This window comes from Salmo trutta, chromosome 39 (assembly GCF_901001165.1).
Source record: "Salmo trutta chromosome 39, fSalTru1.1, whole genome shotgun sequence".
Classification (NCBI taxonomy): domain Eukaryota; kingdom Metazoa; phylum Chordata; class Actinopteri; order Salmoniformes; family Salmonidae; genus Salmo; species Salmo trutta.
The window spans coordinates 5,206,600-5,227,271 of NC_042995.1; the positions used below are offsets into that span (position 1 = coordinate 5,206,600).

At 44.1% G+C, this 20,672-nt stretch overlaps 1 protein-coding gene and 1 long non-coding RNA gene across 2 annotated transcripts; both read left to right on the forward strand.

Annotated features, from left to right (window-relative positions):
• Nucleotides 1-151: 151 nt before the first annotated feature.
• Nucleotides 152-17,345, forward strand: LOC115179784 (keratin, type I cytoskeletal 18-like). The gene is given in 9 exon segments (XM_029741546.1): nucleotides 152-491; nucleotides 494-576; nucleotides 781-863; nucleotides 1,139-1,295; nucleotides 1,455-1,533; nucleotides 9,237-9,319; nucleotides 14,789-14,914; nucleotides 15,720-15,945; nucleotides 16,818-17,345. Coding segments are annotated over 9 exon segments (1,317 nt in total). The 5' UTR covers nucleotides 152-241; the 3' UTR covers nucleotides 17,048-17,345.
• A 1,066-nt stretch (nucleotides 17,346-18,411) lies between these two features.
• Nucleotides 18,412-20,324, forward strand: LOC115179785 (uncharacterized). Its single transcript, XR_003872998.1, has 3 exons — nucleotides 18,412-18,846; nucleotides 19,071-19,953; nucleotides 20,137-20,324. It is a non-coding gene; the product is annotated as an uncharacterized LOC115179785 (long non-coding RNA).
• The last annotated feature ends 348 nt before the right edge of the window (nucleotides 20,325-20,672 follow it).

The window sequence follows — 20,672 nt, forward strand, 5'->3', positions numbered from 1 at the left end:
TTTCATAGTAAAAACAACAAAGTCACAAAGGAAAACTTGAATGTTTACTCTAAACCTGTTTGCCTGGGGGTGTGCTGGACATACTACAGCCAATCGTATCTTTGGGGCCGGTTTCAGGTGTTGAGCAGCGGTATAAAAACAGTCCCTCGCATCTCTCAATCACTACCTGTACAGGTGACTATCGGTTCTACACTGCCTCTCTATTTTCTTTCTCAACTCACCCATTCAACCAACCACTGCCATGTCTAGGAACAGAGCCTTTAGCATGTTCGGTGGGGCCGGGGGAAGAGGCTCCAGGGTGTCCGTGGCCAGTCTGGAGGGACTACGGAACGCGATGCGTTCTGACCCGGAGAATTCAAAGGAGGTCTCTCCTGCCCCCGGGCCCGCCCCGGATGATAAGAAGACCATGAAGGGTCTCAACGACCGTCTGTCTGGCTACCTGGGCAGGGTGAGGAACCTGGAGGAAGCCAACAAAGTTCTGGACGACTAGATCAGGACATCTTGGACAAGAGAGGAGACCCCAACGGCCGCGACTGGGATGTGGTTGAGAAACCGTTGAATGACCTCAGGAAGAAGGTGATTTTTCACTCAGTTAATTATTTAATATGATTAATTAGACTGATTTATTCTGCATTTTTGCCCTTTAAATGATCAATGTACAGTACTGTATGTCTATGTCAGCTGAGCTTATTCACCTGATAGTCACTTGATCTCTGTCTGTGAATCATTTGGTGTGCTTATTGAATTCTCAGTAACTGGCCCATGTTCTCTCGGTTTCAGCTCCGTGATATGACCATGGATAATGCACGTTTGTTACTGCAAATTGACAACACCAAACTGGCCAATGATGTCTTCAAAAACAAGTGAGACATGACATGCTATCAATTTATTATAGAAGAAGACCTGGAGATTTATTTAATGTACTTAGTAGTACCCTCAATTAATACAAAAAATAGTTAAAAAATACACAAAATAAAATAAATATTATTGGATTATTATTATTATGTCATTATAATAACAATTTTTATGAAAATGGTGCGCATTTACATATTGCAGTCTTTGCTAAAACCCAATGGGGCTTTTTACATTGTATGGGGCTAAGAGAGACTGATACATGCTCCTGTCCTCTCCTCTGCAGGCTGGACAACGAGAAGCAGGCCAGGAAGACTGTGGAGCGGGACTTGATTGGCCTGAAGAAGATGATTGATGACACCAACCTGAACCGCATGCAGCTGGAGAGCCAGATTGAGTCTGTGAAGGAAGAGCTCGCCTTCCTCAAGAAGGACCATAAGGATGTAAGGGCACACACTCATTCACCCACTGTTCCCGGAACAGTTTTGAGATTTACCTCATAATGGTTAGGTTTATAGCTGGGAATGGGAGAGATGATCCTAGCACAGCTTTTACTTGAAATAGCCCATAATAACTACTGTATTCTCCCCTGCTGCATGCAGGATGTTGATGAGCTGCGTAAGAAGATCAAGGACTCCAACGTCCTCGTGGAGTTTGACTCCCAGGACAATAACCTGAGTGATACACTGATAAGAGAATTATCTATTAAAGGTATATGAATCAATAGACCATGATGAATTATTAGTCATACAGCATGGTTAATGAATAATCAATGTAATGATCAATGTAGGGATCGATTAGTTTGATTAGTTCTGGAAAGTCCAGGAACCATGGGATAGGGAAAGAAATGTGTGTATGCAATTAGGAGGGACACCAGGAGACAGATGGTCCAGGGAGTGAAAGCTTCAAAGCATTTCTAACCTTGAGGGAAAAGAACAGGCTGAGCTCGGGATAGTGATAAACAGTGTGAGAAGTCTATGGGGGATGCAGGTCACCAACAGTTTGTGTGTAAATGCATGTGCGTAAGAAAGCAAGAACTATATAATGACTGTTTTGTTATCCTGACCTCAGAACGTTCTATGAATAAAGCTACAGAAACCTTTTGCAGAAAGCTGAGTCCTTGCCTAATTATTTTAACCCATTGTCTTACAAACCTTGGGCATTAGTCAAGGCGAATTGATTATTGATTATTATCATCAAAGATATAAATTCCTTTAACAATTGGTCCTTCGACCGGGATTTCAAACTGCCGCTGTCGTTCCAAGGAGACACCGAAACCGTGCACGGGCGGATGAAATATCCGTAAATCAAAGACCTGGCCCTTTTTTGTGGGTTCTTTACAGGCCGGTGGCAAACTGGTACGCGACAGAGGTGGTGGCGAGATTCTACGAACATTGAATTCTCAGCTGCAAGATAAGGTCAGTAATCTTTATTCATTATTTTGGGGTTAAATTCTAAACTTACTAAAAATTCCTATAAAGCATTGGTCAAGATAAAGGTGAGGGAGGATTTTAAATATAGGAAGTAGTCTGGGACTATTCGGAAACGGACGGGTCCGTAATGACTCGTAGTAGTTGAGGCCATTACTAAAAATAAACTACCCCGTATCGATATAGTCTGGGACTATTCAAAAGATATGGGATGTAGTCTGGGACTACTAAAAATATATGGGAAGTAGTCTGGGACTGCTAAAAATATATGGGAAGTAGTCTGGGACTGCTAAAAATATGTGGGAAGTAGTCTGGGACTGCTAAAAATATATGGGAAGTAGTCTGGGACTGCTAAAAATATATGGGAAGTAGTCTGGGACTACTAAAAATATATGGGAAATAGTCTGGGACTATTAGGGTTATATGGGAAGTAGTCAGGGACTATTAAAAATATAGAATAAAAGCACACCCATAGATTGTGAGAATAAGCATAATAACAAGGAAAGCAATTGAATAATATGGGTGGTAAATCCTCAAAGGAGGTCCCGGAATTAAGAGAGATATATGAGAGATATATTGAATCCAAGGATAAAAGGAACATTTATTTTGACCCAAAATGGAGAAATAAGTATGAATTTGATGGACGTTTAGATGTAGAAAAGCTAGAGTTAATGGTAGAACATAGACATGTAGATAGTGTAGAGGACAGGACAGTCAAAGCCCTGAGAAGGCTGCTGGAAGAACAGGGTAAGGAGAGAGAGGAGCTACTGAAGTTGAGAGAGGATGGAGAGAGTGGCCAGTACCCTATGATAGCATTGCCAAACCCACGGGCTGGGGATGATGGGGCACAGGCCACTCTGGATGTATACAGGGCATGGACACAGAGAGATGTGGTCTGAGCTGTAGAGGGTGTAGTGCATCCTAAGACAGGTATAGAAGGGTTCAGAAGAGATCTGGAAGGTCTAGCAGCCAGCTTTAAGCTAGACACAGGGGAAATTGAGAGAGCAGTAAGACAGCTGGTGGGGAAGGACTGGGCAACGGTCCGGGGACAGTGGGAACCTGGACATAATGATTTGGTGGTATTGCCCTGTGCGATAGATGGACAGTATGTCGAGAAAATCACACAGCTGTGTAATAATCTGAGGGACCCCTATCACCGACATGCAGATTTCTCTAAGGTCCACGAATGTAAACAAGAAGACAATGAGACTATAAGTCAATACCTAGAGCGATTAAAGGAGGTATTCAATGCCAACAGTGGGTTAATAGAGCCACCGGTAGCCCAGGGGAACGATACAGCATACCACCAGCAACTGAAAATAGCTTTCCTCAGTGGAATGCGCCCAGAGATAAGTCGTGCCATAAAAAGGACTCTAGTAGGATGGGGAACAGCAACTCTGGCAGAGGTAAAGAGATATGCCGTTCACTATGAGCAGCATGGGAAAAACAACAGAATTAAAAAAGAACAGAAAAAAGCAGAGTACCTGATAGCAACCCTAGGGGAAATAGCGGGGAGGAGAACAGACTCTGTAGACAGAAGGGGAAAAACAGGGAGACGCGCTGACAAAGACAGAAAGAAGCGGTGTTTTAATTGTGATAGAACAGGACATTTCGCCAGAGACTGTACAACACCCTGTGAACATTGTGACCGAGTAGGACACAACTACCGAAATTGTAAACATGAATAATAGCATTGTGGTTCAGTGGTAGAATTCTTGCCTGCCATGCGAGGGACCCGTGTTCGGATCCAGCCCATGCACCATGGGACTAAAATTAAATGTAATTATTGTTATGTTTTGACTGGAACGATACGGTTGTTAGTGTTTGTTTAAGATAGAAACCAAATGTTTTGATAGCTTGTTTAGTTTAAATAGGAAGACAGATTCTTTCAAAATAATAGCGAGGCAAATTCGATAAAGTACGTTGTTTGTGGTCTAAATGGCCTGCTTAAAGGATTTATAGAGAATGGGAGTTGTATTTGAATGACGGAATCAAGGAAAAGGCAGTTACTTAAATCTAATGAATTATAAGGAGCGGAAATTAATAATTGCGACAGAATTGTGGCGATATACATGATATTTTTTTTTAAACCCTTGCACATTTCATAAGACTATAAACCAATACCTAGAGAGATTAAAGGACGTGTCCATCGCTAATAGTGGGTTAATAGAATCCCCGTTAGTGGATGGATTTGATGCCCCGTATTATCAGCAATTAAAAATTGCTTTCCTCAGTGGAATGTGTCCCGAGATAAATCGTGCCACCAAACAGAACCTCGTAGGGTGGGGGCTAGCAGATCTGAAGGAAGTAAGAGAGGCCAGAGAGGGGGTCGAGACAAATACAGAGAGAAGGTCAGGCGCCCACAGAAAGGCATGTTCAATCACATAAACCATTGAGGAAGTTTAAAACTAATGATGGGGGGGAGTACAATGGAATTCTAAGTATTATTACGTTTTGTTTATAGTCAACTTTGGGGGTTTTGGATCAGTGTGATAGGATGAAACGCTGACCAAGTGGTTATTTTATGGAAAAAGAAGCGCTTAGCTCTCTTTGGAAAAAATAAATAAATAAAAAATTCCTAGGGACATGATATCTTAAAGGGGTATACACACATGGCATTTTGGAAGTTTTGTTTTCGGAGTTTTAATAAACACATGCAATTATTTTGATAGGGAATGTTCTGGGAACCTGGGATACAAAATGTAGATGAAGTTCTAAGCCTTACTTTGTTTAATGTAGTAAGAAACACGGTTCTGAAAGGGTGGTATGACTTTTAAACCCCTCTGGTGACTTTTCCTGTGTGGTCTGATCAGCCACATTGAAAAGCCATTTGGATGGTGAATTTAAGGTCATTGGTGATATTGATTTTAAGGGAATTTGTAGAACTGATAATTATGATGGAGTTAAAGTTCTTAGACACAATTGATAATTTGAACCAATGAGAAGACTAAAAGGGCAAAGCCTTAGACTAAGGGTAGGCTTCCTTAAGTCTATTTTCCTAGAACATTAAGGGTAAAATAATTTTTCTTTGTGGAGTAAATCAGATGAGTCATTTTGATCTGATTATGTGATTTGAAAATATTTTGACCAGTAGCAGGGGTATTTTTTACATGATCTAGATACGTTTATTTTCCCTTAGGAAGTCAGCTGTTGTTGAATTCAGTATAAGAGATTTAACACAACAAGGCTGTGGAATTGATATAATAGTATTACTATATTTTGTTGTGAATAAGTTTAATAATGGTAGACTTATGTCAACAGGACAGGGATATATGACATCTGTAGGTGATCCAGGATTATTGAGGGTATCGAGATAAATTTAAGTAGATATGCAATATCTAGACAGGTTGATTTTTCTAAAGTTCAGGAGTGCAACCAAGGAGACAATGAGACATTTAGTCAATATTTGGAAACAACCATATTATGAGAAAAAGCTGGAGACAGATAGAAGGGCAGACAGAGAGATTCTCCCCTGCACGGCTGAAACCTTGAGGGTTGGGGAGTAGCAGGAAGAAAGAAGGGGGGCCAGCAGGAGTAGATAGGAAGAGAATTTGGTTCACTTAGCTTTAGGATATTAATTCATGGAGAGACTATCGGCTCCATTGGCAGGCATGTATTTTAGTTTTGATTTTAAGTTTTTGTTTGGTAAATTCGCTAGGAGGAGATATGAAAGTTTAGTTGGTTTCAGGTGTTAGACACTGAACCATTGCCCAGACACTATTCTGCACAGTAGGCCGAAATAGTAGCATTGACTAGAACCGGTGAAATAAGAAAGGAGAGAAAAGTTACTATTTACACAGACAAGCACATAGACATTTAAAACCATACAAAACAGCACAGATACATCTTAAAGAAGATAAGACACTTGACAGAGGATTGTTAAATGATAGCCAAGGATGAGGGCCCCAGGAAGAATTGGACATGTGGAAAATGAAATGGGGCATCCTACAAGAGAAGGTCTGACATAAGGATAATTTACTTATCCTACCAAAGACATTGTATGGATACGCAGCAATATTGATACATAGGCTAAGCAGTGTATCAAGGGGAGGGAAGTATAGTAGAGTAGTTAGGAAAGAGTGATGGCCTAGAGGATAATTACTTAAACACATTTTTTTTGTAAGAAGCTCCATTCATTTGGAATTGGACTTATTGAAATATTCCGAATTGAGGGGAAGAAGTGGTGTTTAACAGTAACAGATAAGTATAGCAAATGGATAGAAGCATTCCCAACTTACTTGGTGGACATGATTATGGTAGCTAAAATATTAAGTCAAGATATTATCCCTAGAGTTGGTTTACTAGGAGCCATCTCTTTAAATGATGGATGACAGAGTTAGAGATACCAGAACAGGTAGACATAGAAGTTGAAGAAATACTAGCAGAGCACATGAGAAGACTGTTTGTTAACCAAACCCGTATGTCCAAGATTTTGTGCCCAACAGGTGAATTACAGGAGAAGGTGATTCACTCAATCCAACCAGGAGACTGGGTGTGGATCCAGTCCCTGAGGAGAAAAAAACTGGAAGCAACACCGTTGGGAAGGCCCATACCAGGTTCTGTTAAACCACTGCCTTTGCCATTAGAGAAGCTGAGAGAGTCACTTGGGTCCACGTTACCCACTGCAAGGAGGTATGTACACATATGAACACTGCTGATCACACACAGAGTTAGGAGAAGAACCGATACCAACAGGGTCCGGGGGTTACCTCCTTAACGAAGATTTCCTATCCCGACCGTTCATCACTGTGTGTGCTCCTAGAGGTGTGAGTATGGGGTGGTACCTAGCAGAGAGACTAAGGGCAGGAGAGGGTTGGCGGTTTTTGGGAAGAGTAGAGACTCTGAGCTGCATCATAGTCTAATCTGACTGATACATTCAGATCCACCACCTTCTGGCACTAATCATACGATACCGTTGTCATTGAGAAGAAGTAGAAGATAAACTATATAATACACTGATGAGTGACTTACAGAATAAGGAGTCAAAGAAGATCAAGATGTAGGATTTAAGGTAAACATTAAACAATTTCCTGGGAAAGAAGACAACTGTACAGGAATTGGAGTTGGCCAGATTGAAGTACTCAGCCAACCCACCTCGGTTCACCTAAATTCCGGATGAATACCAGTGTTATAGATACAAGAATGGCACCGAGAACTTAGATGATTTTAATGACTCAAAGGTAATTGGTAATGTTACTGACTTAGGTTTGAGAGATGAATAGAACATTCTTAACCTCACAGCACCTATAACTGATGAAGGGTGGGCTAGTACCAGCAAAGGACGCATACGACAGAAATGACCACAAAGGGTGGTTAGGAACTTGCGCCCTGGGGTTATAGGTCCAACCAAGTCAAGTTAGTCATCAGAGGCCAGTTATAGGAGGCTAAAGTAGGCACAGGAGGAGTTTTGACCAGGATGGGAGTAGCTTTGTCTAGATGGATGCTATTGGCATCCTCAGGGAAGTTCCAGATGAATACAAAGCTATGAATCAAATATGTGAAGGCTTTAACACTACATTATTTTGGTGGTTGACAATAAATAAAAATGTGGATGGGATTAATGACATATTTTATAATCAACAGAGATTCATGAATAAAACCGGGGATGCAGTAAAGAGGTTCTCTGACCAATTATCCGCCACCTCCCTCATGACCTGGTAAAATAGACTGACTCTCGATATGTTATTGGCAAAAGAGGATAGTGTAGGTAGAATGATTAGGTTCAGCGCTACACGTACATTCCTGATAACACATCCCATGTTTTGGGAAATGGAAAAGTGTTGTAAGAACTGTATTATGGGCTGCTTTCACCTGTATGAGTGTGTTTGTGTTGTGTGGATGTTGTCTCGTCCCATGTGTGAGAGGTTTAATCACCAGGACTCTAGAGAGATCGATGACGCAGCAGATGGTGAGATATGGACCAATTCCGAGCTCCGATCAGTGGGATGACGAATGCGGGCCTCCAGGCCAGGAAGATGGCTCCATCTCTTTCGAAAACGAGGAGCCAATGTTTGATGAAACAATTTTCAACGTTTTGATAGACTGTTCCTTTAATGAAAATTATGATGAAAATCCTGAATCGAAGTATCATAATTGGAAAGAGGCCTAGGACTGTCATTGATGGGTATAGGAGGAATAATGATGTATTAGTCTTGTTTAATCATGGTATCACAATTAATTTCCATATAGCATGTGATTGTTAGTGAATACTCATAGTATGTGATAATCTTTATGTAATCCCATATAGTGTATGATTATGTTTATCCCATATGGTGTATGATTATGTTAATTTCCATATAGCATGTGATGTATTTCCATGTAGCGAGTGATTATGGCATTTACATATAGCGTGTGATTAGTAGGGTTCTCATATAGCATCTGATCATATCATGGTGAATTATTGAATCATTTAAGGGTGGAATTGATAAGAGAATGATCTATTAAAGGTATATGAATCAATAGACCATGATGAATTATTAGTCATACAGCATGGTTAATGAATAATCAATGTAATGATCAATGTAGGGATCGATTAGTTTGATTAGTTCTGGAAAGTCCAGGAACCACGGGATAGGGAAAGAAATGTGTGTATGTAATTAGGAGGGACACCAGGAGACAGATGGTCCAGGGAGTGAAAGCTTCAAAGCATTTCTAACCTTGAGGGAAAAGAACAGGCTGAGCTCGGGATAGTGATAAACAGTGTGAGAAGTCTATGGGGGATGCAGGTCACCAACAGTTTGTGTGTAAATGCATGTGCGTAAGAAAGCAAGAACTATATAATGACTGTTTTGTTATCCTGACCTCAGAACGTTCTCTGAATAAAGCTACAGAAACCTTTTGCAGAAAGCTGAGTCCTTGCCTAATTATTTTAACACATTGTCTTGCAAACCTTGGGCATTAGTCAAGGCAAATTGATTATTGATTATTATCTTCAAAGATATCAATTCCTTTAACATACTCTCAACAAGATCCGCTCCCAGTATGAGAAACTGGCCAAGAAGAACCTCAAGGATACCGACGACTGGTACCAGAGCAAGGTATGAAGATTTACTTCCTTATCAATGAACCACACTATATTAGTTTGTTTGTTCATTAATGATCTAATTCCTTTGCTTGTTTGTTTGTTCATTCCTTAATGAATTAATCTTGCTTGCTCTCTCTCTCTCTCTCTCTGTCTCTCTCTCAATTTAATTCAATTTCCTTTATTGGCATGATGTAACAATGTACATATTGCCAAAGATTTACAATATTAACATAATTCAAATAATAATAATCAATATTGTCAATGGGACAGCAGTAACTACAATAATCAAGGATCAAAATAATCATACATTGAACAATTACAATAACAGCATAGATGTTATGTGCAGGGAGGTTGGTATGTCAGACACTGACTCATCTTATGTCAGGCAGCAATGTACTGTAGTGCGCTGCCAACCCACAGCTCTCTGCGTCCTCCCCCAACAGGAGGGGCAGCCTATCCTCATCAGAGAGGTCTTTGAAACCTTGAATAAGGGTTTCAAATTTGGGGAAATGACACTCTCTAATTGTTTTATATTTTTTGACATTTTGTCAGGAAACGCAGCTCTGTCTCAGGTTCTGCTGTGGTGCAGTGGTTGCACAGCCTTTACTCTACACGGAGCCAGGCTTTCCTGGGTCTACCCTTCTCGATGGCAAGGCTGTGCTCACTGAGCCTGTACTTTGTCAAGGTTTTTCTAAGGTTTTGATCAGTAACCATGGTCAAATAGTTTGCCATGGTCTACTGTAGATTTAGGGCCCGGTAGCACTGCATTTTGCTTTGTGCTTGTGTTGTGTTTCCCCAATAAGTAATGTAGTTTTGTGTTGACTGTGTTGTAATTTGCTTTATTCTGATTGATTGGATGTTCTGAGGCTTCAGTGTGTTAGTAGAACAGGTTTGTGAACTCAGCCCCAGGACTAGCTGGATGAGGGGACTCTTTTCTTTGCTCAGCTCTTGGCATTACAGGACTTGGTAATGATATGAGAATGGGTAACTGTATTTTAGATAATTCCAAAACTGAATTTCTCTTTTTTGAGTTTTTATTATTAGTGGATATTGGCCTAATTCTGCCCTGCATGCATTGTTTGTAGTTTTCCTCTAGACATGTAGGTGTGACGATCGTCGTGCAGGAAAGAAGAAGTGGACCAAGGCGCAGCTGGGAGCGAACACATGTTATTTATTTCAGACTGAAATAACACGGTCAAAACAGAGAATAAACGTATCGCTACTGCTCAAACAAAAAGAGACAACAACCCACAAACATCGTGGGGGGAAAAGGAACTTAAATATGATTCCCCAATCAGAGGCAACTAGCGACAGCTGTCTCTGATTGGGAATCAACAGGACCCAACATAGAAATACGCCCCAAAGCAAGGCTATACCAAAAACATAGAAAATAAACTATAGAAATGCCACACCCTGACCAAAATAGAAGAGTTCACCTGGTCAGGGCGTGACAGTACCCCCCCTCCAACGGTGCGTACTCCCGGCGCACCAACCTAAAGTCTATTAGGGGGGGGACCCGGGTGGGCGCCTCACCCTCGTTGGAGGCTCTGGCCCCGGGCGTGTTTCTCCCCCTGCCTCCACCCTAGCCCTACCCCTCTGGCCCGGACTGGACCACGGTGGAGCGGCATGCTCAGGCTCCGGAGCGGAGCCGCCGACCGGAACAGGACTGGTCACCGGTGGACCGGACACAGGCCGTGCCGGACTGTGGACACGCGCCGTGGGCCTGGTGCGGGGAACAGGGACGGGCCGGACAGGACCGGGGACACGCACCACCAACCTGGTGCGGGGAGCAGGGACGGGCCGGACTGGCCCGGGGACACGCACCACCGGCTTGGTGCGGGGAGCCGGGATGGGCCGGACAGGACTGTGGACACGCACCACTAACCTGGTGCGGGGAGCAGGAATGGGCCGGACAGGACTGGGGACACGCACCACTAACCTGGTGCGGGGAGCAGGGACGGGCCGGACTGGACTGGGGACACGCACCACTGGCTTGGTGCGGGGAGCAGGGACGGGCCGGACTGGACTGGGGACACGCACCACTGGCTTGGTGCGGGGAGCAGGGACGGGCCGGACTGGACTGGGGACACGCACCACTGGCTTGGTGCGGGGAGCAGGAATGGGCCGGACAGGACTGGGGACACGCACCACTAACCTGGTGCGGGGAGCAGGGACGGGCCGGACTGGACTGGGGACACGCACCACTGGCTTGGTGCGGGGAGCAGGGACGGGCCAGACTGGACTGTGGACACGCACCACTAACTTGGTGCGGGGAGCAGGGATGGGCCGGACAGGACTGGGGACACGCACCACTGGCTTGGTGCGGGGAGCAGGGATGGGCCGGACAGGACTGTGGACACGCACCACTAACCTGGTGCGGGGAGCAGGGACGGGCCGGACTGGACTGGGGACACGCACCACTGGCTTGGTGCGGGGAGCAGGGACGGGCCGGACTGGACTGGGGACACGCACCACTGGCTTGGTGCGGGGAGCAGGGACGGGCCGGACTGGACTGGGGACACGCACCACTGGCTTGGTGCGGGGAGCAGGAATGGGCCGGACAGGACTGGGGACACGCACCACTAACCTGGTGCGGGGAGCAGGGACGGGCCGGACTGGACTGGGGACACGCACCACTGGCTTGGTGCGGGGAGCAGGGACGGGCCAGACTGGACTGTGGACACGCACCACTAACTTGGTGCGGGGAGCAGGGATGGGCCGGACAGGACTGGGGACAAGCACCACTGGCTTGGTGCGGGGAGCAGGGATGGGCCGGACAGGACTGTGGACACGCACCACTAACTTGGTGCGGGGAGCAGGGATGGGCCGGACAGGACTGGGGACACGCACCACTAACCTGGTGCGGGGAGCAGGGATGGGCCGGACTGGACTGTGGACACGCACCACATTCGCCCGGCAAGGGCGAGGTGCTGGCACAGGACTGCTGGACCGTGACCGCACACCGGCGACACAGTGCGCATAAGCGGCGCCGGATATCCTGGACCGAGGAGGCGCACTGGAGGTCTGGAGTGCACAGCTGACATCACCCGTTCTGGCTCAACGCCCACCTTAGCCTGGCAAGTGTGGAGCGCTGGCACAGAACGCACTGGGCTGTGCAGCCGTACCGGAGACACAGTGCGTGTCCTCGGCGCAGGATACATCGGACCGAGAAGGGGCACCGGAGGCCAGGAGCGCTGAGCCGGCACAACACGTCCTCGCTGAACACTCCCCCTAGCCCGGCAAATGTGGGGCGCTGGCACAGAGCGCACTGGGCTGTGCAGGCGCACTGGCGATACCGTGCACACCTCTGCCACCCAAGGCTCTTCCTCCACGCTGTCCCTACGCAGGTCCTCCAGGACCTGCCACATCTCTGCCTCCTCCTTCGCCGTTATCCCCCACGAGAGCAGTGGTCTGGGCTCTTCCTCTGCCCTTCCGGACCACCCCATAAGCCCCCCCCAAAAAATTTTCTTGGGGGTGTCTTCCGGGCCTCCTCGACCGCCGCCTGCGACTCCTTCCACCGGCTGGCATCACCTCCTCGACCTGGGAATCCTTCCGCCAGGGTCCTTTCCCCGACATGATCTCCTCCCAGGTCCAGAACTCCTTCCCCTCGCGAGCCCATCTCTCGCGCTCCTTATCCTCCCGCTGCTTGGTCCTGATTTGGTGGGTTGTTCTGTGACGATCGTCGTGCAGGAAGGAAGAAGTGGACCAAGGCGCAGCTGGGAGCGAACACATGTTATTTATTTCAGACTGAAATAACACGGTCAAAACAGAGAATAAACGTATCGCTACTGCTCAAACAAAAGAGACAACAACCCACAAACATTGTGGGGGGAAAAGGAACTTAAATATGATTCCCCAATCAGAGGCAACTAGCGACAGCTGTCTCTGATTGGGAATCGACAGGACCCAACATAGAAATACGCCCCAAAGCAAGGCTATACCAAAAACATAGAAAATAAACTATAGAAATGCCACACCCTGACCAAAATAGAAGAGTTCACCTGGTCAGGGCGTGACAGTAGGAGAATTTTACAGAACTCTGCATGCAGTGTTTCAATGGGGTGTTTGTCCCATTGGGTGAAATCTTGTTTTGCAAGTGGACCCCACACCTCACTGCCGTAAAGTGCAATTGGTTCAATGACACATTCAATTCGTTTTAGCCTAATTTTATATTTGGTATTTGAATTTGTTTTTTAATGGCGTAGAATGCCCTGCATGCTTTCTCTCTCAGTTCATTCACTGCCTTATTAAGGTCTCCAGTTTAGTTTATTTTAAAACCTAAGTAATTGTAGTGTGTGCAGTACTCTATACATTTTGCACATTGGTCTAATTCCCTGAGATCTGGATCTTCCCTGGAAAATCATTATTTTAGTATTTTTGGGGTTTACTGCCAGGGCCCAGGTCTGTGCCTGCTGTTGGTGACAGCAGGCACAGGTAATCTACGAAGAGCAGGCATTTAACCTCTGAATTGTGGAGACTAACACCAGGGGCTGAGGATTTTTATAGAATAGTGGCCAATTCCTCTATTTAAATATTGACGAGCGCAGGGCTCGGATTGCAACCCTGGCGAAGGCCCCACCCCTGTTTAAAGAATTAAGTTATTTTCTTGCCAATTTTTAATCTCAATGTATTGCCAGTATACATTGAACTAATTATGTAATATGTTTAACCCATTACACCACTTTCAATAACTTCATAGAACAGTCCTGTATGCCAAATAGAATCAAATGCTTTTTGGAAGTTGATAAAGCAAGCATACATTTTGGAATTATTTTGGTAGACATGTTCATCTATCAGGGTGTGTAGGGTGTAAATATGATCGGTCGTGCGATGTTTTGGTATAAATCCAATTTGGCTTTTACTCAAGACATTGTGCTTCTTAAGGAAGTTTAGAACTCTTACATTTATAATACTACAGAAAACCTTCCCCAGGTTACTGTTACACACAAATGCCTCTGTAATTGTTAGGGTCAAATGTCTTAAAGATTGGGGTCATGAGTCCTTGATTCAAAATGTCAGGGAAATAACCTACACTCAGGATCAAATTAAACAGTTTTAATATAGCCAGTTGACATTTTGCACTAGTGAGTTTGAGCATCTCATTTAGGATGCCATCAGGTCCGCATGCTTTTTACATTTGAGGGCCTGAAGTTTCTTATACAGCTCCTGGTCAGTAATTGGGGAGTCCAATGGATTTTGATTGTCCTTTATAGCTATTTCTAATCCATTCAACTTCTCATGAATTTGGTGTTGTTCTGCATTTGCATGAATTTGAACGGTGTTGTAGAATGTTTTAAAATGGGTTGTCCATATGTCACCATTTTGTATTGCTAATTCCTGTCTTTTTTGTTGTTGTTGTTTTTTTTCAATTTTGCCAGAAGTTGTTTGTGTTTATGGACTCCTCAAATAGTGTCAGCATCTTGCTGTTGTACTGTGCTTTTTTGGTTCTGATTTTGGTTCTCTCTCTCTCTCTCTCTGACAGTTTGACAGCATCAAGGTAGAGGTGGTTCAGAATACTGAGGCTCTGCATTCAGGCAAGAATGAGCTCAAAGACCTGCGCAGACAGAGACACCTCCTGGAGATAGACATACAGTCTATAATGAGCATGGTAATACATACCTACCTGCAACATCTCTCACTCACTCACTCACTCACTCACGAATTCCCAGCTGAAAAGATTCCATTCTGTCCCCCTGTGTTGGTTTTGGTATGTCATCATATTGTAGCCCATGTAAATGATGTTATAGTACCAGTGACATCACACACACCAGACCATACCCAACATAGGTAACCCCCATACACCACCTGTACTGTCCTACATGTGTAGAAAAATAGTTCAGCTATTCCCATAGGAGAACCATTATTAGTTCCAGGTAGAACCATTTTGTGGTCAATGTAGAACCCTCTTTAGAAAGGGTTCTACATGGAACCAAAAGGGTTCTACCTGCAACCGAAAAGGTTCTTCAAAGGGTTCACCTATGGGGACCGCCGAATAACCCTAAATAGCACCTTTTTATCTAAGAGTGTAGGTCAACTGTAAACTGGGTCAAGGTAAAGCTGACCATGCTAAACAGGGGTCAACTATGCACACACATATCCCCTGACCTACAAAGAATGCAACACCTCTATATAGACCAGCCGACCTGGTTATTACATTGAACTCATTACGAACCAGACTGAACTTCATGACCTGTCATCAACATGGTCGCCACCTGGAACATATGTGAACTTGATTTATCAACAACTAATACAACAGTCCAACATCCGATAGCATTTCACAATCCCTTGCTGGCTGTCTTTATAGTCAAGAAATACAAATAAAAATAGTGAGTTCAAATGGATTTGATTGGTCCCTGTGCCTGTCCGTCACATCTGCTCACAAATTGATTGGTCTCTTTTCTTGTCTGTCACAGGTCCACTCCCACAAGGAATCTCTGAAGGACATGGATGGGCGGTACAACCGTGAGATGACCCGCCTCAATAAGATCCTGCTGCAGTTGACGGGAGAGCTGGTCCAGGTGAGGACGCAGGTGGAGAGGCATGTGGATGACTACCAGGAGCTGCTCCATGTCAAGATGAAGCTGGAGGCCGAGATCGAGAACTACCGCAGCCTAATGCACGACATCGCCCCGACGACAGGTGAGCTAATGATGCACAAACCCAGAGGGAATGGGGGCTCAGTAATCATGACTTGATGTGGGTTGTCATAGCCGGTATTCCCAGTTAGCGCATGGCTTATAATGAGGTACCTATACATAGGATCAAACAGCATTCAGTTTCTATAGGATCTGTAGCTGCAACACATTTGCAGTAACCCTGGTATTACATTTCAAGTTGCGTGGACTTTTCTTTGGAGCAGGCAGTGAATTGTGGTAAGTACTGGACATCGGCTCTACTGATCCATCTGATCTGATGTATGGGGAGAAGACACCAGGGAATCCAACATACCATTATATTACTGTTCATCTAAGATGTCTCTGTCTCACGTACCAATCAATCACAGTGCGCTCTAACACCACTCCAGATTGCTGTTCATTCTCAGTTATGGCTAATATCACTCTGTCTGCACTACCTACCTATGTCACTGTATAACTGCATGATGTCAAAGACAATGTTATTAACATGTTGTAGACAGATCCAGTGGTGTTGTGAGTTGTTCCTTGTACGATTGTAAGACATTGATTCATTTGATCCCAATGTTATGTGGATGTGTTGCAGAGGGGGTGTCTATTCCCATTCAATTCATGCAAACATCTGATTCAAGTAGGATGTGCAATTTGATTTGAACATGGCCAATACACTATACATTTCCAATTCAAATTGTATGTCTTCTTCTATTATAGTCTGGTGGAACCATCCTGATCATGCAATAGCTCACATTCAGATTTAAACAGAATGGGGAGCGTAGCAATCAGGATGGTTCCACAAGGCTACTTCAATTCCTCAACTGAAAAACATCCTACAAAACCTTCAGACTGAGATCTTCTTCCTCTTTCCTGACTCCACATCAGAGCCGCCCCAGCCACCTAAGAAAGCCTTGATGAAGGATGAAGTTGATGGAAAGGAGGTCCCCAAAAAGACAGAAGCCCCGGCAACTCAGAAATGTCCCCCTCGAATCCAAGAGGCCCCCACAAAGAAGACAGAAGCCCCTGCAACTCAAGAGAACCTCCCTACAAAGACAGAGGCCCCTACAAAGGCAGCTAAGGCTGAGACACCAACAACCAAAGCAGTTACCAGCTGAAGAGGATAAACCAAAGAAAGATTCCTCCTCTTGTTTCTTCTTCCTCCTCCGATGCAGACAACAATGACCATAAAGAGAAACCCATATAGAAGTCTGCCACCCTGAAACCCCCTCCTCACCTCAACCCCCATCCCTCTAGTCTTTTCTCTTCGTGTTTTGAAGCCCAGCATCGTAACTAATGATGTTGTGTATGGTTTGAAGTAGATTTGGTGTTGTTATTCCACTGCATTCATTCTCAGAGATGTTTCTCTACAAAATAAATATGTTCAAGACATTGTTCTTGACTCTGTATCATCAATGCCTTCCAGGTCTCTTTTTCAAGACATTGAATGTTGTTTTTATTACCAATGAGTTGTGCAATATTCCCCAGGTAGTAAGTGTAGTGTTGTAGCGGTGGGCCTAAAACTGTTGGACTGAAAACAGTGGCTGTGTGTTTACTGTTCACCCACAGAAACATTGACACTGATCTGAGGAAGTGAGGACTGGAGTTCTGAGGAATTGGATCTAAATCAAACAGAGCTGTTTTCACAGAGAAGCTAAAGTGAAACCAAAGACAATGCAACAGTGAACATGTCGTCTCCCATGAATGACAACTATGGTTGATGACATGTAAGATTAGATTCTGTGAAACAAGGAGTGGAGTTGTAAGGAATTGTGACTATGGCATGAGGCCAGGTATCAGCAGGTAGCCTAGTCCAGCCAGACGTGTATAGCCATAACAGACATTTTGATGACCTTATTCAGTGGTGTAAAGTACTTAAGTAAAAAATACTTTTAAGTACTACTTAAGTCGTTTTTTTGGCTATCTGTACTTTACTATTTCAATTTTTGACAACTTTTACTTTACTACATTCCTAAAGAAAATAAGGTAATTTTTACTCAAAACATTTTCCCTCACACCCAAAATTACTCGTTACATTTTGAATGCTTAGCAGGACAGGAAAATGGTCCAACTTATGCATTTATCAAGAAAACATCCCTGGTCATCCCAAATGCTTCTGGTGGACTCACTTAACACAAATGCTTTGTTTGTTAATTATGTCTGAGTGTTAGAAAACATGAAAATAGTGCCATCTGGTTTGCTTAATCTAAGCCATTTGAAATGATTTATACTTTTACATTTGATACTTAAGTATATTTAAAACCAAATACTTTTTTACTTTTACTCAAGTAGTATTTTACTGGGTGACTTTTACTTGAGTCATTTTCTATTACAGTTTTTGCCGATTGCTTCCACACTGAAAGTGAATGCTTAGACAAAAACATCAAAACCTTAACTTTTGTAACCATGCCGTAAACAAAGGTACCAAAAGTACAAACCCATTTTCTGCTTTGCACTTTCTTTGAAATTCTGCAACACACTTTGCACTTTCAAAACACTACAGACTGTTTCTTACATTAGACACTTTGTTCAAGAACGAAATCTCTTGCAATCATTAGGAAAACACTTCTATTGAAAATGCAAAACATACCTGTAATTGGCAACACCCACACACACATGAAAACACTTCTACAGTAATTGAACACCAATTAGTCTGAGCCTTAGCACTGCAAATAGACCTCAGGTAAGCTCACCTCTTTTGTGAGAACTTTACAAACATGTAGGCAGTGAGAGCGAGGGAACAAAGAAGGGGACCAGGCAATAGACGGAGACATACTTCCGAGGACATTAGGGCCACTTTGGCGGACCATGTCATAAATCATGGCCTGACGATGAGGGAGGCTGGGCAGAAAGTCCAGCCCAACCTGAGTTGCTACACAGTAGCATCCATAATACAGACATTTAGACTGGCGAACAGGTATGTCTTCAACTTTCTACACTAGACTGTACCTATAATTGTTGCACATCATTCTGCATCGCAGTAGAATACAATGTAGTCCTACAATATTAGGTCTATGCTCAGTGAACAAAAACAAATAGGCATAGTGCTGTGAAGTACATGTAATACAGTTTTGATGTTACTGTGTACAGGATGTAAAAAAGAACCTAACCAATGACATCACATTCTTGGATTTTCTACAGAACTACCAGATGACTGTCACATCTACTCCTGCTCCTCCCCTCTGATGCGTGACGTCGCCAGAATACTAACCACCGGTCCTGGAAATCAGCTTCTCGCACACCTGGCACCCGTCATTATGGGCACCTGTTAGTCATTATGATTCACACCTGGACTCCATTACCACTCCCATGTTCACTCACCAGTTGGTATTGTTCTTGTGTATCGGCGTTCTGCCTTGTTAGTGTCATGTTCTTGGTTTTGTTTTATTAAAATCTTTCACCTGCTTCCAACTCACCGCCCCATCACAACGACCTGAAGGTGGAAGGCAATGTCTGTTCACCCATGAACAGGAACTGGCCTTTGTCAATCTAGTGTTGGCAAACACCATCCGCCTACATTAGTGTTTCCCAATTGTTTACACACAAATGGGAACTTGAAACGCAATCCCTGAAACTCATGTACCAAATCCCTAAACCAAGTCTGCAAAATTGCAAGAACAATTCCTGCTTTACACTCAGTTTTCAATTCTATATCACATTTTTTGCAAAACACTACACGCAGTTCTCTACATTAGGCAAAACACTCAAAATTAAAATCTCTTTAGTCCCTTTGGAAAGAAATGGCAACACCCACTCCTCACAGGTGTAAACACTAGTTGCTGAATTGTTCACTTAGAAATCAGAGCTTTAGCACTGTAAAAGGCCGCAGGTGAGCTCTCCTGTTTTGGAAGTCAATGGTGGAGCTAGAGTGGGAGGAAGAGGAAAGACTTATCGCAGATGAGATCGGGGCCACATTGGTTGACCATGTGCTCAACCATGGATTGAGTATGAGGGAGGCTGGGCAGAGTTCAGCCCAACCTGAGCCGCTACATGGTTGCATCTGTATATTCAGAAATGACAACCGGTAAGTTACCTACCATCTACACTATGCTCTTTATGTATGTATTTTGTAGTATAATGCAGTCCGACATATCAGTAGGCCTATGTTACTCAGTGATTGTTGGTCAATGTTACTGTAACGTCATTTCATATTGAAAGATTATTTTAGCTTACTGTAACCAATCATATATTTGTGGATCTTCTGCAGAACAGAGCTGGACAGGCCATGGTGGAAGACGACAGCTATTCACACTAGAACTGTCACGCGATGAGACGGACCAAGGCGCAGCGTGATTAGAGTTCCACATCTTTTAATAAACAGTGAAACTTCTACAAAACAATAAACCAACAAGGAAATGTGAAAGTAGTGGTGCTACATGCACATACACAAAACAATATCCCACAAAGCAGGTGGGAACAATGAACAACTTAAGTATGATCCCCAATTAGAGACAATGATAAACAGCTGCCTCTAATTGGGAACCATACTAATACACCAACATAGAAAATACAGACTAGAACGCCCCCCTAGTCACGCCATGACCTACAACACCATAGAGAACCAAGGGCTCTCTATGGTCAGGGCGTGACAGTACCCCCCCCCCCCCCCCAAAGGTGCAGGCCGCAAAACCTGAAACCAAATGGGGAGGGTAGGGGGGTGACTAGTGTCGGTGGCGGCTCTGGTGCAGGTTGTCGCCCCCGCCCAGACCCAGGATCCGGCCATGGCGCCGGGCTGAATGCCGT